At 50.1% G+C, this 25990-nt stretch overlaps 4 protein-coding genes across 4 annotated transcripts in view; 3 read left to right on the forward strand and 1 right to left on the reverse strand.

Moving 5' to 3' along the window:
• Window positions 1-2209: 2209 nt before the first annotated feature.
• On the forward strand, window positions 2210-12610 carry WBP2NL (WBP2 N-terminal like). The gene is made up of 8 exons (XM_057389279.1): window positions 2210-2310; window positions 5234-5342; window positions 5886-6021; window positions 8138-8230; window positions 9005-9214; window positions 9602-9727; window positions 10049-10125; window positions 11063-12610. The coding sequence occupies exons 1-8, from the start codon at window positions 2252-2254 to the stop codon at window positions 11108-11110; spliced, it is 858 nt and encodes a 285-aa protein (XP_057245262.1). The 5' UTR covers window positions 2210-2251; the 3' UTR covers window positions 11111-12610.
• A 674-nt stretch (window positions 12611-13284) lies between these two features.
• Window positions 13285-18406, reverse strand: NAGA (alpha-N-acetylgalactosaminidase). The gene is made up of 8 exons (XM_057389253.1): window positions 18157-18406; window positions 17630-17804; window positions 17308-17485; window positions 16956-17050; window positions 16146-16307; window positions 15469-15666; window positions 15136-15279; window positions 13285-14883 (listed from the first exon to the last, which is right to left on the reverse strand). Exons 1-8 carry the CDS (start codon window positions 18324-18326, stop codon window positions 14704-14706), a joined length of 1302 nt encoding a protein of 433 aa, XP_057245236.1. The 5' UTR covers window positions 18327-18406; the 3' UTR covers window positions 13285-14703.
• A 439-nt stretch (window positions 18407-18845) lies between these two features.
• PHETA2 (PH domain containing endocytic trafficking adaptor 2) lies at window positions 18846-25334 on the forward strand. The gene is made up of 3 exons (XM_057389289.1): window positions 18846-18958; window positions 19902-19998; window positions 20527-25334. Exon 3 carries the CDS (start codon window positions 20535-20537, stop codon window positions 21345-21347), a length of 813 nt encoding a protein of 270 aa, XP_057245272.1. The 5' UTR covers window positions 18846-18958; window positions 19902-19998; window positions 20527-20534; the 3' UTR covers window positions 21348-25334.
• A 201-nt stretch (window positions 25335-25535) lies between these two features.
• The window catches only part of SMDT1 (single-pass membrane protein with aspartate rich tail 1), a 2568-nt gene continuing 2113 nt past the window's right edge, over window positions 25536-25990 (forward strand). Inside the window, exon 1 of the mRNA XM_057389317.1 lies at window positions 25536-25757. Within this exon, the coding sequence (XP_057245300.1) occupies window positions 25602-25757 (156 nt within the window). The 5' untranslated portion in view covers window positions 25536-25601. The remainder of the gene's footprint in view (window positions 25758-25990) is intronic.

Consider the following 25990-nt stretch of genomic DNA (forward strand, 5'->3'; position numbering starts at 1 on the left):
AGAGATACCACTTCCTCACCCTCCTCATTGAAATGGCTGCATTTGCTACTGCAGCAGTCTCAGCGCTGTTCCTCTGCCCTCTTACTGTCCTGTGTCCTCCACTCCTTTGCTTTTGACCTCATTCTCTTTTAGCCCTCCAAAACTTTCTTCCTTCCTTTCTTTCCCTATCTCACTTTCTCTGCTCTTTACCCTTTCTGTTTCTCTTCATTACTCCAAGTACTTGAATATTCCTCTTCTCCAGGCTGTTTCCTTCCTCTCCCAAGCTCTCACACATTCTTAACAATGTGCTTTTGTGTCCTGTTGAGAAGCTGTTATTTTACCTTTCCCTGAAGAGGATGGGGAGGAAGGTAAATATCCAGGAGCAGAAGCAGGTGCAGCTTTACTGAAGATTACATGCCTGTGTTTAGCTGGTGTGTCAGCTGTTTTGTGGATGTCCCTGAGGCAGAAAGTGTCAGGGCTGTCTGGGCAGAAGGAAGGAGGGGAGAAGACCAGASATGTCCTGAGTTTGGCAGTGTCTGCCTGTCTCTGCATGTCACGTGACTGGCCAAGGGTTGTTCCCCACCAGGACACTTAAAATGCACATGCAGAATTCCATGGGCTGGGGTGACAGCACTGCAAGTAAGGGGGAGTGTGAGGGGTTTGGGATGGGCGTTGGAAGGGCTGGCACGGGAGGAAAGAAGAGGGAACAGCAAATGAGCAGCAGAGGAGGACTCAAGTCAAGCTTGATGTTGGTTGACAGAACTGTACGGGGGTGAAGGATGGGAACAGGGTTCTCCAAGCCTTAGCAAAACTGCCAAGAGCATATGTCCTTGTGGCTTTCTCTGGTGCTGTCACTGCAAAGCAAAGGTTCTCTTCACTCTCACTCCCACCTGTCCACATAAATCAGCCATTCTCAGCACCACTAGGATGTGAGGGCCGTACCAGCCCTTCCCAGTCCTTTTACCACCCATGTTCACAGCTCCTGGTGTTCCTGTATGCAGTGTGTGCACATAGCCTTGCACGCCCTTCCCCCTGCACCAGGCCTCCTCAGTCCTGCAGGGAACAAGAGCCTTGTCCCTGGTGCCAGCAGCCATACCATGGACCCTGCAGAAACCATCCTGCCATGCTGCTACCCATCCTGCCACACAACCAGCCCTCCTCTGCTCAAGGACATCAAAGACATGATCTGATCCTCATCAAAGACACCGCCAGGGGCTCTGCTTCTTTACAGCACTAAAGCACAAAGCCATGCTCCATCATCTGCACCCTGAGCTGCAGAATGGTAATCTTTACGACTTTTGGGTCCAACCAAAGGTTATGGAAGAGAGACAATGCTGCCCTGTTTAAAGAAAGCAAAGCAGACCCACGTAACAGAAGACAGAGACTTTCCTTTGCCTGTAATGTSGATTTCAATGACAAGGCTGTGTGTTTTGCCCTGTAGGTTTGCGAATTTTTATTTGTTTGTAATAATGTGGTTTTTACGCCCTGCTCTGTAATTTCTTGTCAGATCATAGACTGCTTCTAAAGGATCTGTAAAAGCTCAGAGAAAAACAAGCTCGGGTACTCCTCACTGCCACTATCCTACCAACATCCCCTATATCTACCAGGAAGTCTACCAATGGCAAACACAAAAAAAATCTCACGTGGCATGACGACGGGAGACACTGTTGGGAAGAAGTCTCTGTAAATGGATAAGCTGGGAAAAGCCTGAATTGTGTGCCACCAGCTGAGTTCTAGGATGACCAGAGCAAGTCAGCTGTTCCCCTGAGATATCCCGAGTGATAATGCAGAGGGGAAGGGTCTAAACCTTACACCTGACGTGCCCACTCAGCGCATTCAGAGGCTCACAAACTCTTCGCCAGATAAGCCGTTCGCCCGAAAAACTTTGCTGAGCACGGCAAATCCAGGACAACTTTCATTGAGGCAACCACGGTAGCGAACAGGCGTGGTTGTACTGAGCATTGAAAGCCGGAGGAGCGAGCAGGGCGGCGTGTAGGCACCAGTGTCTGTGGTTCGTGGTGCGGCCCGGCGCGGAACAGGCGCGGTGAGCGGAGCCGTGCGGGACTGCCCCTGTAGCAACCCGGGCGCCACAGGCGGCCATTAAAGCAACCCAGCGCCGCCTCACTTCCGCCTCGCTTCCTCTCACTTCCGCCTCGCGCGCGGCCGGCCGGGAACGCAGCGGGAGGCGGGGCCAATGGGGTGCGGGGCGGGGCCATGCTGTGTGTGACGTCACCACCCCCGCGGTGTCAGGGGCGGGGCCGGCGGGGCAAACATGGCGCTGAACAGGAACCACTCGCAGGAGGGCGGTGTCGTCATTCCCAATGCCGAGAGGTATCGCGGGGTCTGAGGGGCCGGGCGGGTCCCCCTCGCCTCCTGTCCCCTCAGCAGAGGCGGGACGGAGGGGCCCGGTGGTGGGAGGCTGCTGCTGGGGCAGGCCCGGGCCGGTCCGGGGTCTGCGTTATTAAGGGACTCCYCGGCACGGTGGGGACGGGCTGGGGTGGGCAGTGGGGAGTGGGGAGTAGGTCTGGCTGGAGGTCTCAGAGCTGCCCCGTCGTCACCGCGGAAGCTCGGCGGTCTTTAAAGCCGCTCCAGCGGTCTCTCTGGGTGAAGGCTGAGGCTGCCATCGCTTAAAAAGTCAAGGAATTGGCTTTTGTTTTTTAAGGTCATGCACTTAGTGATGTCTGAGAGGCAGGGACTACTTAAATTAGGAGTCCAGATCCCTTGAATTCATAAGTAAGGAACTTGAATTCAAAGTTCCTCCTTTGCGCGGAGAAGCACCTCTTCATGGAAGCACAGCTTGACGCCTGCCTTCGTCTCCAGTGGGGATTGACAGGCCAGCTTAAGAGATTTGGTTTCACTTTGGTTGTGTTTGGGTTCTCCCAGCATCCTGGCAAGAGAAATCCTGGAAACTCGAGGTCCAGTAAAGGATCGAAGTAAAAAGATCAAAGGAGTTGGTTTGGGGTTGGTGATCAATAGGAAAATTACACTCCAAAAGTATGTTCCACATAGTGTTGAGTTTGGAGCAGTCAGGGAAGTCCTCTGACATGTTGAGCTCATGCTGGTTTGAAGGAGATTTTTTTTATCTTTTGAATCCTGGGCTGTGTCAAAACCAGCATGGACAGGAGGCCAAGGGATCAACCCTGATTCTGCCCCTGTATTCCACWCTGGTATGACCTCACCGGAGTGCTGCGTCCAGCTCTGTGGTCTCCAGCATAAGAAGGATATGAAACTGTTGGAGCAAGTCCAGAGGCCAAAGTTGATAAAAGGAATGAAGCACTTCCTCTGTGAAGACAGCCTGAGAATGTTGGGGCTGTTCAGYGTGGAGAAGGTTGTGTGGAGACCTCATTGCAACCTACAGGGAAGGCACAAAAGAATTCTTCATCAGAAGCTGCAGTGCTAGAACAAGAAGTAATGGGTACAAGCTGAAACAAGGGAAATTTAGGCTAGACATTAGGAATAAATTCCTTACTGTGAGGGTGGCGAGGCACTGGAACAGGTTGCTCAGAGAAGCTCAACCTTGGATGGCTCAACCTTGCCAGTGTCCAAAGCCAGGCTGGATAATGCCTTGAGCAACCTGGTCTAGTGGAATGTGTCCATGGCCATGGCAAGGAGGTTGGGATTAGGTAATCTTTAAGGTCCCTTCCARCCCCTGACATTGTATGGTTTTAGGATCTCAAGCCATTCTTTGCGGTGCTGCTCAGTCACCGTGTGGGCAGCACAGCCTCCTGTGACAGCCCTGGACAGGCATGCAGGTGCAGACCAGTTCAGCAGCTTAATTATACTCTGTGGTGGTGGCTGCATGTTGCYTGTGTGAGTAGCTGCAAAGCAGGAAACATTACAATGACTACATAGAAATACTTCCCAGTGAGGCAAAATGATGTGGAACACTGCTACAGGATGTAATTCAGTTAAGTGTTCTGGTAAGATTAAAGCTGGTCAAGAAGTTGGTTTTACTTAGCTTAGAATAAGTGTTTCCCCTTTGCATTTTGGAAATGAAAAGAGCTCTGCTGYATCATCAATGTGTCCTTTCCAGCCAGTCTGAGAATCTGCATCTAGCTCAGCTMTGAAGTAATGTCCCCGTAGACATTTCTTGGTCACGTTGTTTTTTCTCATCAAAGCTAGACTTTTCAGTGTCTTCTTTCTCAGATAGCAGATATTTTTCAGATACATGCAGTGTTCTTCTCTTCCTTAAAGAGCAAACCACCTAAAACTACAGGGCTTTTGGTTGTTTTCCTATAGAGTGGCCCTGCAGATTCCTTCCTTCCCCAAATAAATGCTCCGTTTCCTGACTTTATTTGACTTCTGTAGTATGCTGAGCAGAGTACATAAGGATTATTTTAGATCCAGCCTGTTCAGGCTTGTGTTGGTTTAGGGTTTTGTTACTTTGTTTTCCATGTTCTTGAACCATAAAACACCTCTGAGTCTTCCACTACTGTAATACACTGAAGGTTTGTCACCCCCAAGGTTCTTTTGTTTCTTCTGCAGATTTTCTTACTCTGTGGTATGTTTAGGATCTGCACCATAGTTTCAGTGACATGCTTTCCCAAGRTGACTCTTCCATTTGTTTCTGAAAATATATTGGATTTTTCATGTACCTCCACAYCCCTGACCCTGCAGTGTTCACAGTTCTCATCTGGCTTTGTGTCATTAGCAAACTCTGCTAATGTTCCCATAGAAACCCAACAATAATACCCTTACTGCTGATTCTTTGTTTCATTCTTTAGTGTGGTACTGTTTACTACAAAAACTTACTTAAGTCATKTGAGGCAGGATCAGCAGTGAATGTTTCAGGGCAGCCACTTCCTCAGTTTGCACAGTGGGTGTAGTGTTACAGTGCTATTTGCCAGTGCAACGGGCTTGGGAGGGAGGATTGTTCTGACATTACACCTTGGTATCCAGGGGATGGTTTCTGACACCTCAGCCCTTTCTGTATCCTCATCTTTGGGCTGAGGCTTTTTTTTTTTTTTTTCTGCAGAGCTGAATTCCTTTGTCTGACAGCTTTGGAGACAGAAAACCCCCTGCTATTTAAAGGTGCCCTTTATGAAGGAGGAGCAGGGCTTGTTTTAGATGAGAGGATGAATTCTTCCACTCTGCATAAATCATTCCTCTCTGTTCAAATTCAAAGTGGTGGGGCCCACAGCAGAACTTTGGGATAATATTCAGAGTTTTGCTGTGCTATTCCCCTCCCTGTGTGATGGAAGTACGTGTTTGAGCTGTTACCAAATTTGTCTSTCAATCTGATTTCCTCCTGCAGTGTTCTCAAACAGTGTAAAGATGTGGAGCTCTCCTTCAGTGACGTGACAGGCAAGCCTGAAGTGTTCAAAGGCACCAAGAAAGGAATGCTGTATCTCACCCCTTACAGGGTAAGTGTGATCTCAGCAGGGCTGCTTCTTTTTCAAGGGATCTTGTAAACTATGGACCAGAAACCTAGCTGATGACAGAAGAAGGGACTTTTATTGTGRAAGGAACCACTGGCAGGACTAGGTAGGAGAAAGGAAGGTGGAAATAGGATAGTTCATACCTGTGTCACAATCTCAAATGTCTACAAAGGCACGTGCAGTCCTGGAAATCACCGTGTAGAGAATATATTTCATATAATGTGTCAGTCAATAATATGTTCTTCAACAAATCTCATTGCTTATCCTTAAAAAGCAGAGCAGTAAAACTCTGTAAATGTGCAGGGGTGTTTTATGTGGTTTATTATTTTGGAATGTACATTGTTCAGGTGAGTGAGTCGCCATCAAATATCTTGGGCATCCCCAGTCTTAAAGTTGTGAAATAATGCTATGCATAGTCATCCTAGAGGTTAAGTTACCCTCTTTTTGGTTGCTGATACAATGAGAACTCCACAATCACTCTCTCTGTTGAATTCAAGTAATTCAGAAGTGTTCTTTTCTGTCTTGCAGGTGATCTTTGTGTCCAAGGGCAAGGATCCTATGCAGTCATTCATGATGCCATTTTATTTGGTGAAAGGATGCTCAATTGAGCAGCCTGTTTTCTCTGCCAATTACATCAAAGGACAGATCCAGGCCGAGGCCGGAGGTACGTTCCTGTGCTTTGTAGATTGAGCTCCTCCCAGGTGTCACAAGGCCTTTTTTGCTGAACAYTAGGCAGACCTCTTACATGCACAGGAAAGGCATAGTGCCTGTGGTGGTATAGTTGGTGTGTCCATACTGAGGTAACTCCTCTCTCCTGCGCTTTATAGCACTGCTACTGTGTCACTTTGTGCCCCAAGGCCAGGAACTGACTGGCCCAGGATAATTTTTGTTTAATTCTGTAACTTCTGTCTTGCTGTGTGTGTCAAGTTTACTCAGTTTCCGAATGTGCTTGTTTTTCTCCTGTCTTTGACCTGGAAGCATAGGTAAATGACCAAGTCACCAGTTAATGCCATTGCTAGACAGAATTAGAGTTAGCAACCACTTTGAGCTTTGGAGGTCAGCAGCCACTTGGGTATGATTTGCATGAATCTGGGAGTCTGCTGTCRATCATTGATTTAGCTTTGATCCCAGTTTGACTGTTAAGCTGCAGTAGTACTTAACTTACTGTGGTGGTTTGAATGAATTCAATGGGAGCAAAACACTCCCAAGTTCCAGCAAAMCCCCCTCCCCCCTCTCTTTTCTCCACCCGGGTCCTAGAGACAACCTTTTCCCCAGAGAGGAAAGTGAAAAGAAAAGGGGGAACAAAAACTATTTATTTAAAAATTATATAAACACAAAGAAAAAAAMCCTGTGGAATCAGCTGTTAGATCCCAAAGCCTTTCTCTTCCCTCCTGGGAGTAGCTTCCCCKCCGGGCCCCCAGAGGGGTTCGACAGAGTCTCTCTCCGATAGTTCACTGAAGGATTTTTTTTCTCCCGGCCGTGCCACGAGAATCCTCCAATTCTCAGATGACGAAGAGGAAAAAACAAATTTGAGGAAAAACAAGTCCAAAAAAAAAGGCAGAAAAAAGGAGCAGTCCCAGGAAAAGCAGCTTCTTTTTCCACCGCCGATCCCGAGAGAGAGCCTCCCGAGAAAAAAAAAAGTCTGTGTCTTGTCCCTTTCCCTCCCATTGTCCTTGAAGGGARGAACATCACCAAACAAACCAGAGCAGTCTCGACTATCATGTAGAGTTACAGAAGGGTTGTTTAACTTTCTTCTAACATAAGCAGATGATAGGAATACAATACTCAGCTAACCTAGGACACTTACTTAAGTGGTGTTTATGACCAAACATGGGGAATTGCAAAAGATAAACAGGGATTGAAAACATGGCTTCTGGTTCAAATTTCTTTCCTCTTCAGCCCTGGAATTAGTTTATGTGAGTTTTCATGGCATCTGAAGAGTTTATGCTTTAACATGCTCATAACAATGTTTTAAAGTGACTGGGTTCTCTGGGGATTGTGGATCAGCCCACTTTCTTGGGCTGAAGTCATGCTAAGACAGTGGTTTTACAGAAGTGAATCTCCAAAGGAATGACTTCATCCATGATGGACTCTTTTGTTATATTTCTGTACTTTATTTCTACTTTTTTCCCAAGAGACTATCTCTCTTTTTACTAATTTAATTGTTAGACAAGGAAGATAAATCTTGTATTTAAATGACTTTTTTTTTTTTGTTAAAAACACCAACGCCCACAAAGCGCCAACGAAACAAAGCACTCTTAATTATCTTGCAAAACATTGCCTACCTGATTGCATTTTCTGAAAAATTGCTATTATACCCCAGCATTTAATAATCTGTGTGGGCTTCTATGTGTCAGTGAGATTAAAGATGTTGCGTTTGATTTAAATCTTAGCTTGAGTTGCAGATACTGATCTGTAGTCCACTGAGATCATCAATAAAACTTTGTCTGAGGGCTTTCAGTTAAAATTCTCAGTGAAATAAATGTTCCATCTTGACACTGTTCATTAGTAGGTTCCATTAAACCTTTCAGGGAAGAGCACAATAGTCTTGTATCTAGAGTAGGCTGCTTTTACATTGCTATAAGTATTAAAGAGTAAAAAAATTAATACCTGATCCTCTTGAGATACTATTTTGGGGGATATTCAATAGCAGTGCCATGACTCTTTCTCCCTGATAATAGGATGTAAAATAGTTTTGAAATAAAGAAGAAAATTTTGCTGGTTTGGCTGATACTGAGGAGGTTAATGKTCTGTTTCAATTCTAATTCTCTCTCTCCCAGGTGGCTGGGAAGGGCAGGGAACATTTAAGCTGACTTTCAACAGTGGAGGAGCCATTGAGTTTGGACAGCTGATGTTCAAAGCTGCTTCTAGTGGTAAGGGATTTTCAGATCCTGTGGTACCCCCATAGCTGGCTGAGCCAGTAAGCAAATTGTGCTCTTTCTGAACTTCATGGGAAGAGGGATACCCTATGCCCTCTTCCACAGCAAAGTATTTTTTCTCTTTCCATGAGAACTTTTGTTTTCCCTTCCAGTCCTTTTTCTTTATTTCATCTTAGTGCTTTGTGCACTCAGAATATTGGGGTTTGTGCTTCTGAGGTGGACCAGCTTTTTCTATACAACCTTATTTCTCTTGGAAGAAGTTGAAATATGTGATGGTGAAAAATTGCTTTACTTACCTACCTTCAGTTCTATAATAGTGCAGTAAGATTGGGGAAGTTAATGTGCACATTTGGAGAGGGGAAAAACAGGTTTTAAAAAAWAATTTATTTTTAAAATTTTCAAATGAAGGGAAAAGTACCTTTTTCTGATAAAGTTTTCTTTTTAAAGAAATGTGCATTTTAAAATGTACGTCTTTTTCAGAAAGTTAAAAAAAGAAGGAAAAAACATTGTACTGATACTTATTTTAGGATCTTTTCTTCAGGCAGTGGGAGCTCTGTGGTGGGGCTGGTACCTCTGAGGTTGTATTTTTGCAGCTGGTTTCCTTCAGCACTGTGTAACTAACGCTTTTCAAGCACAATACTATGCCAGGACTACATAGTGAATCTAGATCAAGGGAAATGGTGCTGCATTAATAGGACTATTTTCATTTTATTTTATACATCTAGTTTTAAGAAAAGATGTCTGGCTTAATAACCATGTGTTCCTTAGCTTCCAGTGGCGTCCCTCTCCAGAATCCTGGCTATGGATACACCCCTGTTCCTGGAGGATATGGACCTGCCCCCGGGGGCTATTCACCTRTGCCAGGAGGCTACGCTGCCCCTCCACCACCAAACGGGCCATATCCCTATGCACCACCTCCCATGAATGCCTACGGACCTGCTCCACAGCCCATGGGATATCCATATGCCCAGACTCCAGGTTTGGAAGTTGTGTAGTGATTGCTGTGTCTGATAGTAGCTTTAAAGAAATGACAGTGGTATACTGAGGGTTACTGTAGTTTTGTCTCCATCATCCTTGCAAAAATCTGTCACATGCTGTTGATCACACCCATGTGTTGCTATAGCTATAGTTCTAGCTTCATGAAAATGTGGTTTGCAAATTGTGCTGCTGCTTGGTGGAGAATTATTGCTTGCTCACATGACAGGCATTAGCAAATGATCAAATCCCTGCTGTCTGCATCCCTGCCAAGACTGGGGACTTTCCCTTACCACCCCTCTTCTCCAGTGCTCATGTACTGTTGGGCCTGTGAGCTCTCTGTCCTGTGGTCCRTGGTCCAAAACATCAGCCTGGTGTTGTCTTTTTCAGGTATTTACCCGCCACTTCCAAACATGAACTCCATGTATGTGTCACCTCCACCGCCCTACTCAACAGCTCCTGCAGAACCTTCAGCCCCCTCAGCTCCCTCCGCCTGGGTGAGCCCAGGGATGCCAGGTAAATGGGACTGAGAGGTTGCCAGGGTCTGGCTTCTTGGGGATTTGGGCACAGGGTGGCATGGGCACAGGATGGGTTGGGGAAGCTGTTGTTGCAAGAGCTCCAGGTCTTATGTGGGGAACTGCTCAGCCCTGCACTGCACAGCTTGTGGTCAGCCCTAGCAAGCTTTCCTGAGGTGCCCTGAATTCTAAGCCAGCTTGCTGCATTTCTTGTCAGCTCTTTGGGCCTTTGKTGCCTCCTTGAAAGAGCTGTGAGAGAAGGCTCTGGGGCTGGGGGCATTGCTTCAGGTATTTAAGGTGGTTTCGTTCCCTTCCTTTCCAGGAGGTAGTAAGGCCATGGAAGCTGCTTCCAGTGCATATTACAACCCTGCTAACCCACACAATGTATACATGCCCATGGTGAGTACTGTGCCTGGTCTGCATGTGTCTGCTCCAACATCCTCTGTTGCTAGCAGAGATGGTGCTTTGCTTTCCTAGCAAGGTCCAGTATACCTTCATGTTGAACATGCACAGAAAGCATGCATTTTTCTGTGAGGGAGGCATGGATGTTGGTCCCATTGTTAAATTATCAGTCAGGAGAGGAGGAATGCCTTAAGATTGGTGCAGAAAAAACCATTTACTACTTGTCTTACTCCTAACGACAAAACAGACTTGGATGGGCACAGAGACTACACAGAGCTCTCTGCATCCATTGGGCCTGAAAATGAGGTCACTTAAAGATGAGAGCATGTGGGTTTCTGTTTCACTTTCTTTCTGGGTTGCATGGAGACAGGGAGGTTTCTTTCTGTTCAGTCAGTGGCAGCCAGTAGGTTGTCTGTAGCCTCCACCTGGTACATGATAGCCAGGCCRGCTGTGCCCTTCACTGCCTTGCTTGGCTCTGGCAGGCTGGAGACTGATGGAGCAGCAAAGCTGGCCTTCAGCCCAGCACTTGCTGTCTGCTGGGTCAGAGCTATGAGCTTCCACAGGGACAAAACCAGGGAAGGGAAGGGAAGGGAAGGGAAGGGAAGGGAAGGGAAGGGAAGGGAAGGGAAGGGAAGGGAAGGGAAGGGAAGGGAAGGTGGCAATTAAAGATTAAATGGTCCATTTGCAATAGACTCTGATTTTGAGGGGACTTACCCTAGAAATATTATGGGGACAGCATATATCATGGAGCATAACTGATACTGGAGAGGAATGGAGTGACGAAATTACATCTTAAACCAGAGTACTTGGTTCTGTCTGTAGCTCACTCAGGGCAGTCATTTCTGGTGAACCAGAGTGGGAATGCCTGGGAATTCCTGGAAAGAGCTCGTCATAAAACAGGCATGATTGTTGACTCCACTGTATCTCCTTCCAGGATCAGCCACCTCCTTATACACCTCCTGAGGATAAGAAGAACAACTAACAGAAGGAAATTGCAACCAGCCTCCCACATTCTCTCTCCCTGGAAACAACTTGGCTGTTAGTACCCCTCAAGTTAGCATATCTCTAGATCTTTGTTTCTCTGCAACAGATATAATGCTGGGCAGCTGAGCACCTGCCCTCCTTAAACATTGTCAGTGGCAATACAAGGCAGGACAACAACACTTTGCTACTTACTTGCTTTATCTCATGGGGTTGAAAGACCAACCTTTTGACCTGTCSTTGGCTTGAGAAGAGAGATGGACTTCTTATTAAACCATATCACATGACTAATCTAGGATTAAAATGTGAAGGCTCTGAGATCTTGTTGGCATAAAACAACTTGGAATGCCAAACTTTGGACTTCTGAAGCACCATCCAGGAGGAAAGGTGTAGAGAGCCATGAGGTTTCCTGCACAGATCCTTGGATACCATAGAAAGGTGTTAAATTTCTTTAAATTCTAGCACAATTCAGTGTGAGATGGAACTTTGGAAATCCTGTATTGTGCTGGAAGTGTGTAGCATCCTGGACTAACGGTGGTGGGGTGATGACCTTGGGAAGTGCATTCTAAGAGACACTGAAGCATTTGGCTATGCAAGAGGGAAGCTGATGGGCCCCAATCAGCCTGTCTTTGTAGCCATTGACTAGAAAAGCAAGCAAAGGTGTGCCTCAGGGCAGGGAGTTCATAAACTGGCAGGCTTGTGGACCAGTCTTCCTTTCCCTGTCCAAGCAGGCCCCATATCTGTGCAATGATGTGTGAGGCAGCAGTTTCTTGAGCATAATGGAGTCAAGAGCAAGAGGCTGCCTGCCTGGAGCGAAATATGTTACATTAGAAAGATGACCTGGCACTAACCTTGTCGGGAGACAAGTCCTGCAGCCCTGGCTCCCTCTGCTGAGCAAACTTGTGCTGTGTGTGCTACCTCCAYAGGGGAAAACTGGCCTTTATCTTTTCCAGCTGCTGGAACCAGGCCATGTGTGCCCACATCTGAGCAACATGGGCAGGTGGGCACTGTAATCCCAGAGTTGGTTAGTTAGGGGTGCAGTGCCCTCAGCTGGGAGCTGCTGTTTGGGTGGGATTAACTAAGGCTTGGCTCTCTTGCAGAGACATTGGCTGCTTAGCCACAACCTTTCCTTTTTCCTTAGGACATACTGCCATTAAACCTATTCTGAAGAGAGTCTTTAGTCTGGTGGAGATCCTTGTGATCCTTTACATATGGGGTGATCATACTTATAGCCTCCTTACCTTCACAGTGAGGGGCAAGGAGTGTTTTTCCTCTTACTTCTCTGTGTGGCAGGGCTCTCCTGCAAGTCAGCTTTGCACAACTTAAAAGTACGAATTCCTAAAACAGTTCCACATAGGGGGAAAGTAAGTTTCCTTATCTATAAATACTTTTTCTCAGTTAAAGATACTCTTAACTACTCTGTATTAAAAAAAAAAAAATCAACCATGAATGTTTGTAACTTTTTGAATTGCACTTTAATACAGGAGTGTTGATACCTTTATCTGCCAGTTCACTGTTGTGTGCGTGTTGTGCTGACTATAATTTTTGCATGCTGCACAGAAGGCTGGAATGAACTACAGCCACTACTGCTATTCTCTGGTGAGCTCTGAGTCAGTACTTCTCTCTTCCTGTGTGGGCTAAGCTGGGCCTGGAGTCAAGTAACCTGAGGGAGCAAAGGTGGTGCTTATCCCCTTGCTGCCTGAGAAGGGTGGAAGGCTGGCTGCTGCCTATGTTTGTGCCCAGGTATCAAGAACTGGCACATGTTCCATCACTGCATTTAGTGGRTGTTGTGTCACCACACCACTAGTCACAATAGCTGCATTCATAGCACCTCTTCTATGTACATTACACCAGAGGGAAGGCCTTTAAAGTCTTTAAAAGAAACTCCTTCCTAGCAGTGTTTTTCCAGCAATGGAAAAATAAATACATGATAAGGAAAATGGCACTTGGCTGTGGACTGTAAAATCGGTTTTCTCTTGTGCCAAATAATGCCACTGCCCTGCTGAACATGATGTAACTACTGGAAAGCCACTTCCTTCTCTGCATCCATCCAGYTTCTGTCGGGAAACCCGTTGTATTTCTTAGCATGGCTGTTCCTGTTTTGAGATAATGACCTTCTAATCCTACATTAACCAGGCAGCTATAGCTAGCAACATCAAAACATGAGACAGAGTCTGTGATCTGTTTCCCTTTATTTCAATTTGCCTCAATCACTTCCCAAGAACAAAGCCAGCTCCTTGTTAGCAAGTCCTTCCTTTTTAGAACTGCGAGCACTGTGTTCAGTATCTTGACCCTGCACCCAGAGAAAGTTTCTGGAAGGGGCCAGAATCAACAATTTAGTCCTGCAGGAACCAGAGTGCATGGATAACCAGGAATCCTCTCACAGCTAAATAGAGAACTTGGGTTTTTTTGCCTAACCTAAAATGTATTATTTTCCCAGTCTGAAAAGTCTTAATCTTGTCACCTAGAATTCCTCCAGAGCTGGTGTGCTGTATGAAGGTGAAGTAGTTGAAGGCTTTAGAGTCTGTCCTGACACGCACTTCCAGTTTTATCAGTGCAGGCTCCTCCTCAGGATAGAGCTGTGGATGTAGCTGCCCTCAGGGAGAGGAAGCCTTTTCCTCAGAAATCTGGATTTTCAGCCTGGAGTAAGACCCGATCCTCCTTTTATCAGAAATTTCATTCTAGAGCAAGAGGGATGCAACTTCCAGCCTGGAGGCACCTGTGACCATCTCCCAAGCCAAAAGACCACCTCATCTGAGCATCAGCATCTTCCCTGCCAACACTGCTACACAYGCTATGACTGCAGTTTTTGGGGTGTACCACAGCACATCTGTTTGAATCGTGCATGGCTCAAGGAGATTTTAGCTCTGCTCTGCTGTGAACTGCTACCAGAGGGACTTCATACAGTGCTAGCAAGCATGCTAAGCTGCAGTAGTGCTGGCCTCTAGGATTGTGGCAGCAGGCTCAGCCTGCTGCAGGCAAAGTCTTTCTGCACAGGACCATCATGCCTCCAGGAGCTCTTAGTCCTGGTGGGGATTCACAAGAGGGATGCAGCCCTGTTGACAGCCCCTTATACTAAACCAAGCTGATCATAGCAAGAGAAAGAAGGTGACCAAGTCTGATCCTTGAGATTAATGCCATCATGCACTTGGGGGATGAGGGTAGGGGAAATAGGAGAAGGGGATGTCACAACCCTAGGAGATACTAAAGCACCCAGAGCCTTTCCACAGCTGTAGTTCAAACAGTCCCTGCAGCATTCAGCAGTATCCAGCTCAAAGCCATAAAGTTCTCAGATGTCAGAGCTGACAAACTTCAGTAGTGGCTGGAGTCTACTTGTATGGCATCTTCCACAGGAGGATCTCAAAAGGCTTTGCAATCACCAAGGAATTGTGCTCTGCACACCCTTAAGCAGTGGGCAACAAGAATTCCTGATTTACAGATTGAGCAGACATCATCAAGCTGGCACCAGGGGATGGGCACTGCCCAGCAATGCTGGGCTCAACAGCAAAAGGCACTTGTGCAGTAAAGAGCCATGTGCCCTGGGGTGTCACAGCTCACCCTGGCACTGGTCCACACCCCATCTGCTGTGCCTTGTCACAGAAGGATTGGGTGGAAACCCTCGCCAGGGGCTTGCTGTCTGACATAGCCGGGTTGTACTGGGAGTGCCATGGGACGGAGATACCACATCACCACCCCCGAGGGGTTAATAACAAGTGAGAAGTTGCTTGCTGTCTTTAAGGAACCGATGATCTTCCCGGCATACACGTCTTGTACCTGAAAGAGACAGATGGAGCTACCAGCATTTCCAAACACCTTTCATCTTGGAGTCCAGCTRTGGTCACTGACATGGCATAGTGGGACAGGGCACAGCAGTGGGCAAGAAGACAGTGACCTGCCACTGCCCCTTCATCCTAGAGACATGGAGTGAGAATACCTCCCCCCCCAACAAAATGCACAGAGAGCAGGGAAGACAGGATCCATGTGCCCTAGGACTGCCCTGCTATGYAGTGTGTCAGTGGGGCTCACCTCATACACAGTATCCTTGGGGAAGTGGAGGTTGGCCAAACTGGTGGTGTAGCGGAAGGGCATATCTGTCCTCCGGCTGAAGAATACAAGGGCGCTGGCAGCCTGGGACAGCGGGCGCAGAAACACCTCGATGTGGGATTTCTCCTAGGGGTGGTGATAGGTGGGTGAGGCAGAGTTGCTGGGAGCAGTGTAACTTCTTTGCCCTGTGGGGCTGTTACACCAGCAGCCCAGAGCTCCCACAGCTCGCCTGCTGGTTTTCTGCATTGCTTTCCTCTCTCTCCTTATTTTGATGCTCTGTGCTACTCTCCCACATGCATCTGCTTTGCCCCTAACCTTGACAATCCTGCGGCCCTGGATTCCCAGGGGGTCCTGGTTGATCTGGATCATGAGGCGGTTCTGCAGGATCTCCTTGGCACTGTGGGAGATGGTGCGGAGATCCGTGGACATGAGGAGCGGAGCTGCCATCACTGTCCACAAGGCCATTTGGGAGCGTGACTCCTCATAGCTAAGGCCAAAGTTTCCAATGATGAGCTGGAGGAGAGATGGTGAAAAGACAGGAGATGTAGAAAAAGGTTAGAAACTTGTCTGCCTGTCACCACTGGTGATGCTGCTTCCTGCTGGAAAGGAACACACAAGGGAAACCTCACATACAGTTTTGCTTCCCCTTAAGCAGTCCACCATTGCTGCCACCATCACCAGGAGGTCTCATCCCTGCTGACAACATACATTCAAATACACTCATTAAGACCCTTTGTTTTATCACTATTTCCTCTCAAGCTGCGCAGGAAAGGACAAGAACACCTGGAGAACCTGACAAGTATACTCAAGTGCTGAAGGGTACATTGCAACCACAGGTTTTTCCCACAGCTTAGCCAAGGACAACACTAGCTTTGCCTCTGCAGCAATGGGGCTCCTGCTCCTGATGCTCTTCTTCTGCCCTGCCCCTAGCAGGGTATCTCTGAAGATCCTCATCCCCAGACAGGTTCAAGGCACTCACCACCCAGCCTCACCATGTCTGGGTCATTCCAGTGACCRGGGCCAGCTGCTGGCTGTAGCACGTCCTGGTTTGTGAAGAACCAGTCCACAATGGAAAGTACACTGTCCCAGGAGTCCTGGATGTCATCATAGTTACGCCACAGGTTGCAGATCTCTGCCAGGATGGTGTAGTTCACCTGACAAGGAGAACAGGGTCAGGCAGGAGGGAAAAAAATTGGTCTTCAAGGTGGGAGAGCGGGCAGCACTGTCCAGAAAGTGTGTGAAAGGCAGAGGAATCTGGAGAAGGGCAAGAAGGGAAGGGTAAGGAGGGAAGAAAAAGACATATCCTACTATGAACTGGGCACATCCCAGTGTGATACGATGTCTGGCAAAACAAGAACAGAGACCATGGGGAAATRTGATAAACTATCAGCCACAAGAATGAGGGCAGCTCAACATTGACTGAAGAAGTGAAAGAGGAAATACATGAGTGCAAACAATTCTCAAGAAAGATATACTGGGAGAAATATCCTATTTCAAGCACTGAAACCAGACATGATTGTCTCACAAGAACACAGTTGGACCAACCCCACATCATCTGTGTAAGGTGGGGAATACATTCTAGAGCCTTCTTCCCACAAACTCCCATCACCTAGCCATATTGGGACCCCCAAGTGTCCCCAAAAGCCTGGCAGGAAAGCCGCGTTCCCTCTGGGGACCTGCAGCACCATCCAGGGATGGAGAAATAAGAGGGGTATAACATCCTGTTCCTGGAGCTCCAACAAGAGCTCCCCCAGGGGACACAGGGGACACCAGAACCTGCCAATGGATGGGAAAACCCTCACCTTGGGGGGGAGACCCCCCTGATATGCTGGCCAGCTGCATGAGTAGACAATGGGACGGCCTGTGGCATTCAAGGCCCTCGCCATTTCCGGGTATCCTTAGGGAGAGAAGATGACAGTCGGTGAAGGGGGTGGCTGGCGGCAGCCTTTGTCCCAGCCCACCCAGCAAGGGGAATCCCAGCCAGCCTGGCTTCCTGCCTTACACCAGCTCCAGGACACAAAAGTTCCCTCTTTTCCCAAGAGTTGCAATAGGAGACGCAAAGGAAGAGCTGGCTGACCAACTGTTTCTGCAGAGGACCGGCTGCCCCAACTCAAGCAGCAAGGGGAGGAATGCCAGGGGCTGGTGAACTTATACCCTTTGCCTGCTCCTCTGCAGTCGAGTAGCACCCATCCAGCTTCAGCATGTCCACACCCCACTCTGCAAAGGTCTGGGCGTCCAGTTTCACATGTTCCAGCATGGTTCCTGGGTAGCCCCCACAGGTGAAGATGCCCAGGTCACCATAAATGCCCAGCTTCAGGCCCTTGGCATGGACCTGTGAAGAGAGGAGAGCTGCAAGGAGCAAATGAAGGGATCCAAGGCATCTCCCAGGTAYCGGGGTCCTCCATTCCTTCCCAGCTCTCCCATCATACTGGCATGGGGAGACAGAGATCCCCAGTGGTCCCCAGCAGGTACTCACATAATCAGCCAGAGCCTTAATTCCTCTGGGAAATCTCTTGGGGTCAGGAACCAGCCGTCCTGTTGCATCCCGCTGCTTGGCAGACCAGCAGTCGTCAATGTTGATGTACTTGTAGCCCAGCTCCCTCCAGCCATCCTCTGCCAGTCTGTCTGCCATCTCAAAGAAGAGCTGCTCACTGTGGATTGATGGGACACAGCAGGCTGAGACCCCCGCGCCTCACCAGGTGAAGCGGGCAGAGGGATTTTGGGGTTAGCTGGGGGCTCAGGAGGGCTGGTCTGGGCCATAGGAGGGTCTCCAGGGCCCAKCCCTGTCCGTGTTTATTGACCTCACTGAGAGTGAAGCGTTTCCCCAACTGCCTGCAAAGCCTGGGCCACATCCTTCAGCTCCGGGGGCTCTCCGGCCCAGCACCAGCGCGTCTGAGCCTCCCGCCTCCCATGCACCATGCACCCCGGGGTCCTAGCGACACAGACGGTACCGGAGCCATCCCGGACCTGAAGTTCGACCCGACCGAGCCCCACCGTGCTGACCTGATGCAGTTGCGGGGATCCGCCTCGCAGTCCACRTTGCAGCGGAACCTCTCCCAGGACATCCAGCCCATGGGGGGAGTGCGCGCCAGCCCGTTCTCCAGGGCCACGGAGGACGGCGCCAGGGCCAGGGCCAGAACCAGAACCACCCCGCTCAGTTCCATCGTCCTCATCGCTGCCGCTGGGGCACAGAGCAACTCGGCCGGCCCCGGCCSGGCCCGGCCCACATGATGCCGCCTGCATCACCTGACCAACCGCCCACGCCTCCCGCCCGCCCGCCCGCAGCCACCGCGCCCCGCCGGTATGGGACCCAACAGTGCTGTGCCACACAGCCGTGTCACCCCGTTAATATCGCCCCCTCCCGCATAACTGCACCCTGTCAGTATCGCACCCCGTCAGTACTGCACCCCACTGGTGCTGCGCCCCATAGCTAGTACCCATCAGCACTGCGCCCAGCCCATACTGTCTAGTTGCCAGCGCACCCTACTGCAGCTGGACCCCATTGTTGGCACCCTGTCACTGCCGCTTCCCGAGGCTGCTGCACCCAACAGTGACTCTGGAAGTGRGAGTTTAGGTCCCTCCAAGGCGAGGACCCCGCAGAGCGGGGAGAGCGAAGAGCTGCGGAAGGACGCGGCTCCGGTCTGGCTGCGGYGCCCCCCGGCCCCCCCTCTCCCCCGCGGCCGCTGGCGGGGCGGTGCTGCCGGCGCACCGGGACGGCCCCGGCGGCCGCAGGAGCCCTCCCCCGCCCGGCCGCGGCAGGGCCGGGGCTGCCCCGCATCGCACCGACTAGCAGGAGCGGCCGGAGGTGAGCCGGGCCGGGCCGGGCAGGGGYCGGGGTCGCGCCGACGGAGGGGAGGCGCTGGGCAAAAACCGGGTGGCGCCGGGGCCGGGCCGGGGCAGGGCAGCGGTGGCTGCGGGTGCGGGGCCGCGGGGGTCGTAAGCACAGTATGAACACACGCACGGAGTGGCACACAAAGACACGCGGCCCCATTGCACAGGCGTGCGTCCGCACACAAAGACACAGAGCCCAGCGCTGCACACGCACACGTGGGACCCCCAGAGCCCCCTCGTGTCAGGGCCGGCCTGGGCCGCCCCGGCTGCCCGCAGYCTGAGTGTGCCAGGCTGGAGGCTCCCCAGGGCAGAGCACCCCCCGCCTTTCCTTGTATCTGACTGGGGACTTGTGTGTTTTTCAACCTCGGGTCCTTGCCCCCGTGTCCTCAGCCCTGCCCCACAAGCCCTGATGGGAAAGAAGGGCTCCRGGAAGGATTCTGCATGTTGCTCAGCAGTGGGGAGCTCCCAGCGCCCAGATCTTTAAGGGAAGTGGTAGCTGTGGTTTCTTTTGTGCATATTTTTGTATGTGGAGTTTTAGTGGTTGGAAAACGTTTTGCAGTTGAACAATCCACAAAGGCTGTGCTGGTTCTGTCCTTCGAGGCTCTGTCCTTGAGTTGCCGAGTTGCCTGCCACAGGGGCAGTGATTCCACAAACGGAGCAGTGACAGCTTCTACAAAACATTATTTTCTTTTAACAAGCCCAAACTAAACCCACAGGAGCCAGAAAACAAACCCACAGGAGCACTGGCCTGAGTTGGAATGGGGTTCAGGCTTTGAAGCCAGTGCATGTGCCCCAAGTTTTGCCATTTTGGTTTCCAGAGCAGCTTGCCTTTCTGGGGTGGAAGTGATGCAGCTCTTAGTTCTTTCAGTCCCAAACCATTCATAACCCCCTCTCTAATACTCTTTCTTCTGACAAAGGATGGGGCTTATTGTGCTGAAGCCTTGGAGACCCTCGGCGAGGGAGCAGCCTGGCCAAGGAAGACAGCGAGGGGTTGCAGTCTGACTTGAACAGCTGGTATGGCACCTTGCACCCCACTGCTGATGAACCTGCTGGAGCTGGGAGTTCTGCTGCTAGAAGGGCTGGTGGCTGTGGGTGGTCCTGCTTGGACAGGGTGTAGGGAAAAGGTGCAGAAGTGGAAATTCCAGAGCCCTTGGGTTTGAAACACTTTCCTTATCCTGCCCTGTAATAGAGAGCAAAATTAATGCCTTGCAGGCAGAGAAGCAAATTTCTTTGATGTGCCCCATAAAAAACTAGCAAAGTAGGTCACTCCTGGAATAAGAAATAAAACAGCAGTGTTGATGTTCCCACAAAAGGCAGGTGTCTGGGTGGTGAGGCTCTCCTAGTGACCTCCTCTTTGCAGCAGYGAGGAACCGGCCTGCCCTTTGTCGGGGTACCTGGCAGGTTAGACACTGTCCTGTATTGGTGGCTGCTGGAGTTGGGCCTGCTTGTCCCTTGGAGCCAGATCAGGCCTCTCCTGGTGGGGCCRGTGACATGCTCCTCACACCAAAACAACCTCTACCCGCTCTGTTCCTTTGCTTCTAGGTGGGGCAATGAAGCTGAATGAGCGGAGCGTGGCCCACTACGCCACCTGTGACTCGCCCGCTGACCATGCTGGCTTCCTGCGCAAGCGGGTGGAGCGGCACCACCACCATGCCCACCACCATGGTGCCTCCTACCAGCGCCGCTGGTTTGTCCTCAAGGGCAACCTCCTCTTCTACTTCGAGGAGCGGGAGAGCCGGGAGCCCGTGGGGCTTGTGGTCCTGGAGGGCTGCACCGTGGAGCTGTGCGAGGCCTCCGAGGAGTTTGCCTTTGCCATCCGCTTTGATGATGCTGGTGCCAGGGCTTATGTGCTCGTGGCCGACGGGCAGGCTGCCATGGAGGCCTGGGTGAAGGCACTCTCACGGGCCAGCTTCGACTACATGCGGCTGGTGGTAAAGGAGCTGGAGAAGCAGCTGGAGGAAGCCTACAAGAGCTTGGCTGCTTGCCGTAAGTCTCCACAGAGGTCATCCTGCTCTGGCAGGAAGAGGCATCTCTCCAACCCTGCTTTGCTGCCTCTCCAGGAGAAGCCCACCACCCTGGAGAATGGTTACTCCACGTGGGGTAGTGGTGGTTGTGTCGCCGGTGGGGCCACCTGCACTGACTACGATACGGGGCAAACAAAGCCCCCACCGCTGCCTCCCCGCCGGCGCTTGGCCGCCTGCAGCACCACAGGATCCCCAGTGCCTGGCCTCTCACTGGCCATGCTGGAGAGCCCAGTCCCACCGGAAACAGTCTGTTTCTCCAAGCTGCATAACTGGTATGGGCAGGAGATCGCGGTGCTGAGACGCGAGTGGCAGGAGAGGCAGAAGAGGGGACACCCGTGACTGGGGGGAAGGACACAAGTCACTGGCCAGCTGATGCTGACCAGCCTGTCCTCCGTGCAGGAAGGGTGAAGTGAGGGACGCTGCTTGCCCCTGCCYTCATGAGTGGCTGTGTGTATGCTTCACTTGGGAGGGATTCAAATCTCCTCTAAACCTCATATTTCATTTCCATGAGGCTTTATACATATGGAGAGTGTGTAACACCAGGGGAGCCACATTTATTTAAACTCTCTCTGCTGGAGATAGAAGCTGCCCAAATCAGCACATGTGCAATGAATGAACCTCAGCCAATGGGCTTGGTCACTTGCTGCCCTGATATGCTGAATGCTCCGGGTGTTTCATCCTCTACCTCTCCTTCAACACTTCTTTTTTGTTTTGTTTCTCAGTGTGGAATTTTGGTTTTGGTCAGTGCTTATTAGTGTCTGTGGTCTTGTGCCAAAGTCCTTCTGCCTTTCTTCTGTTGCAGCAGATGAGGCTGGGCTCTTATGAAGTGCCTCYGACAGGCCACTGGCCCTGGCGCGTGCCTCCAGCCTTATTCCTCTCTCACTACAGGACATGTGAGCCACTGCAGCTGTTGCTGGCCTAGCAGCTGGGGCTCTTGCATTGTTTTTTTACTTTCATCTGCAGTAACCCTTCTTCCAGCTAAATCCTTCGGGACRTGGATATCATGGTCTTACCACTGTCTCTTTGGGTGCTCATATTCAGCAGCAAGCCTGAAATGGAGACATGGAGCTTGGCCTGAAGACACAGAACGCCAGGACCTCCCCAGGGCTGATCTGGACTCTGTCAAGTGGTAGTCAAGCCTGTTAATATCTCCAACCCAAGGTTTCCCAAAACAGGGATGCTAAAGCCTCTTTGCCTGGCCAGGAGCAAATTCCTCAGCCTTTGCTTCAGACCACAGCCCTTGCAAAGTGCCACGCAGAGCTCAGTCAGCTTGTCGGGCTTCTTGCCCAAGAGGGTGTSCAGAGCCACGCTCCTGCAGGGCCTCTCAGTGTTGTGGCTCTGTCCAGCTCCTGGCAGTGCTGTGCAGTTGGAGGAGAGGCTTTGAAGAAATGGGAGGAAGAGAGGGCTGGTCTCAGGAGAAGTGAAGTTGTGGGAGTGAGTTACAGGTAGCAGTGTTTGCAGTGTCTGAGTTTGCCTCTTCAGCATCAAAACCACATTACTGCCTTTTACCAAGCCTCCACCTGGCTTGCTGGCGCTTTTCTCTGATTTCATGTCAGCATTGCTTGGCTGATCTCTGCAGGACATCCTATCCTCCCAGCAGGCTGGGAGGGCTGCAGGGAGTCTCACCTGTCACCTCACTATGGAAACAGACTTGTCCAGCAGTAGGTCAGAAACCTTGGCCACAAGGTAGACAGTACAAGTWGGTGGGTGCCAAGTCCAGGGACTAAAACACCCTTGGGATGGGGTTTAAAAATTTCCCTTATCCTCTTGGCAAGGGCTGCTTTTCAGAGAAAAAGTGTGTGACATTGTATGCTTCCCTTCWAAAAATGTTAAACCTGGTTTTATTATCCAATTGATTTGTGTTGTTATTATTAAGGAGCTTTGCTAGGAAAGCAAAAGCCCATTTCATGTCGTGACTAGCTGGAACCTATTTACTTTTCTGGACTTWAACACACTTGGCTTCCTACTGTGCAATAGCCAGTAGAGATTGGCCATGGAGAAATAATTCTGTTAATTTTTGGTGCCTTTGAATATGTATCTCTGGTAGTTTTGGATKATGAGCTTCCAGCCTCCTGCCTAATTATAGCTCAATGGTATATTAGAGGAAATAAGATCTTAAATTAGATCTTACAAATATGACTTTGGGCAGTGAGAGTGTAACCTTCACTTGCAAGTTACACAATCCAGTGCTCTCCAGTTTGTGGCTATATTRCTTCACAGTGAGGGTCTTCAAGTTTGGGAGGATTATTTTTGTTTTGCTTTTGTGAAAACAGTTCAGAAAAATCAGGAGCAGGCAGCCATGGGGCAAGGCCCAGGATCCATCAGCAGCACAACTGGTCGGACGTAGGGGCCAGCTCTGCCTCCCTACCTGCTGCTTGAAGAGTTCAGTACTGCAGCATTCCTGGCTGCAAATATGTCCCTGTTCCCCATGCCARGGGAGCAGCATCAGGAGATTGCACTATCTGGTGTCTCCTTGCTATGAGCATGGGTATTTCGGGCCCAAGGTCAAATTTGTCAAGCATTTTCCTGTGTTTATTTTTTTATTTTACATAATATGGAGAGAATATTCCTGATGTCTCAGATTAACATATAGCAGTTTAACAGTAAAGATTCAACATCCAAAACAAATGAAAATGTAGTGGCAGTTCCTAAATGAGACCCAAGAATTGGGAGCTACTTGAAAGGGAAAATAAATTAACAAAACCAGGTCTGTCAGAACTGGAACTGAGACAGTATTATTCATTTAAGGGCAGTTTCACTTTTAAGAAGCTTAGTTTGTTTTAATAAGCCAGTATTGTGCTCCTAACACTGCTAAAGAGCTTATATTTAATGCTTTAATCTTTCCCATTCAAATAGCACAATTTCCACACTACCTACCTTTGCATTAGCACATATCCCAACTAAATCCTAAATCCTGCAAATGAGGCGCTGCACTCTGCTTTCTGTCTGATCGCATTTGGAGTAATTTTGCGTTTTATTCTGCAGTGCTGACAAGAAAGTGGCTGAATCCTGATTTGCATTTGTGCTCGGCCCAGCCGTCCATGCCTGGGCTTTTGCTAGATTTCCACAGCACTGCATGACTTCGGATGCACTTGATCAGGGTTTCGTCACCATCCCACTGTTCTGAGTGAAAAGGGCCATAATTGGAGCCATGTCCAAATTTGTACGAGTACAGGCTTTTTAATGACTACTGCCACTTGCTTCATTAGGCAGGAAGCCCCTGAGTGCCCCACTGTCTCCTCAGAGATGGAGGCTATCAAACTATCCCAGCTTGAATTGGGTGTGCTGGCAGCGCCTTTGAAGCAAGAGGTCAGGATTTCATCTTCCAGAGGTTGAACATTCCGCTGGCTAATGGAGCAACCTTTCTTGTCTTGCTGCAGAGATTGTTACAGGGAAGGAGAGAATTTTCACTGCACATTGTCCCCAGCAGCAAAATAAGACTGATTGCCACTGGGGGTTTTTCTCCAGTCAGTCAGGTTTGGACTGTTTCACCTCCTGCCTCCACTTTCCCTTTTTAGTTTTAAAAATAGAGAATGTCAGGACAGCACAAAACAGGTTCCTTGGTAAAGAGGAAGCTTGAACACTAAAGTTGARTGTGTACTTTTCTTAAAAGTACTGAAGTAAGATCTTTTTCTAAGAGTTTTCTTTAGTGCAAAAGCAATGAGAGAAAAGTGCTAAAATCTAAAAGAAATCGAAGACTGAAAAAGGGCTATTCTGCCACGGCCTTTGTAAGCTGTGCTGAGAAGGGATCCCAACCCTGCTAAAATAATTGATGAAATCTTTACATTTTTCTAAGGCTGGCATTTCCCATTTGGTACTTCAGTACATTTTGTGGTACAACTGGTGTTTTTCGCTGAATGCAGGTGACAAGTTTTACCTGTGGCCACTGTTACCATGTGGTGGACARTCATGACCAAGATCATGTTTTGTTACAATAGCTACTGCACTAATAGTGCGTGGGGGAGTGACCCCTCAATGTTACCTCTCTCAGCTGCCTTTGCTGAAAGCTGAAATAGCCCCGACTGAAATGCACGGGGGCATCTTTCACCAGCACCAAACTTGCGTTSTCTCCACACAACTACCTGGAAAACACTACGAGCAACTCCCGCCTTTCCAAGTGCTTCTGTTTTAGGTAGGACCATGTGTTTCTTTTTTTTTAGGAGGCGGTTTTGCATGCACCTTTGTTTTACACGCGGAACTTGTATTACACATTTCATTACATTGTTTAAGTTTGTTTTATGCGAGGAACTTGTATTACGCATCTTATTGCATTGTTTAGAGTTTGTATTTTATGCCGTGAAGCCGAATAAACTGGTTTGATTWGTAGCCTGCGCACTGCCTATGTAGCTGAACCCCCGGAGGTGTCTGCAGGGCCCAGCCATTCCCCCCGGCCCGGTTTTCCTTTTATCGGGAGGCGGCGGTGGGCCGCTCCAGCGCTCCCCTCCCACCGCGGCACCGACAAACGCCCCCGGCTCCGGGAGGGGCGCGGCCTCCACTCGCGCCTGCGCAGCGCCGATCTCGCCGCCTCCCCACAAGCCTCGCGAGATCGCAGCTCACTCCTGGGYTCGGCCGCGGCTCGGGGCAGGCGGGACGATGGCGGCGGCAGCCGGACGGCTCCTGGCGGCGGCCGTGGCTCGCTCGGGGCGTGCGGGCTGGGGCGAGCCGGGCCGGGCCCCGACCGTGCGGCTGGTGCCCTCCCGGAGCGCCACCGTCACCCGCAGTGGCGCCATTTTGCCCAAGCCGGTTAAGGTGAGTGAGGGGCGAGCGGGCGGGGGCGGCAGCAACGGAGGCAGCGGTGGCCAATCGGTGCGGGCGCAGCTGMTGTGGGTGGGGCGATATCGTTGAGTGACAGTGGCCGGGGCCAATGAGCGGGGCGGCGTGGGCGTGGATGCGGAAGCGCTCGGCAGCGGGACGGTGAAGGGAGCGGCCCCGCGTCCCCCGAGCGGGCGGGCCTGACCCGGCCCGTGTCCCCCGCGTCCCCC

This window comes from Malurus melanocephalus, unplaced genomic scaffold (assembly GCF_030028575.1).
Source record: "Malurus melanocephalus ecotype Western Australia unplaced genomic scaffold, MMel_1.1 scaffold_17, whole genome shotgun sequence".
NCBI lineage: Eukaryota > Metazoa > Chordata > Aves > Passeriformes > Maluridae > Malurus > Malurus melanocephalus.

What these genes read in the sequence shown, in the direction of transcription:
- PHETA2 (XM_057389289.1), top strand. Translation starts at nt 20,535, where the DNA reads ATGAAGCTGAATGAGCGGAGCGTGGCCCACTACGCCACCTGTGACTCG.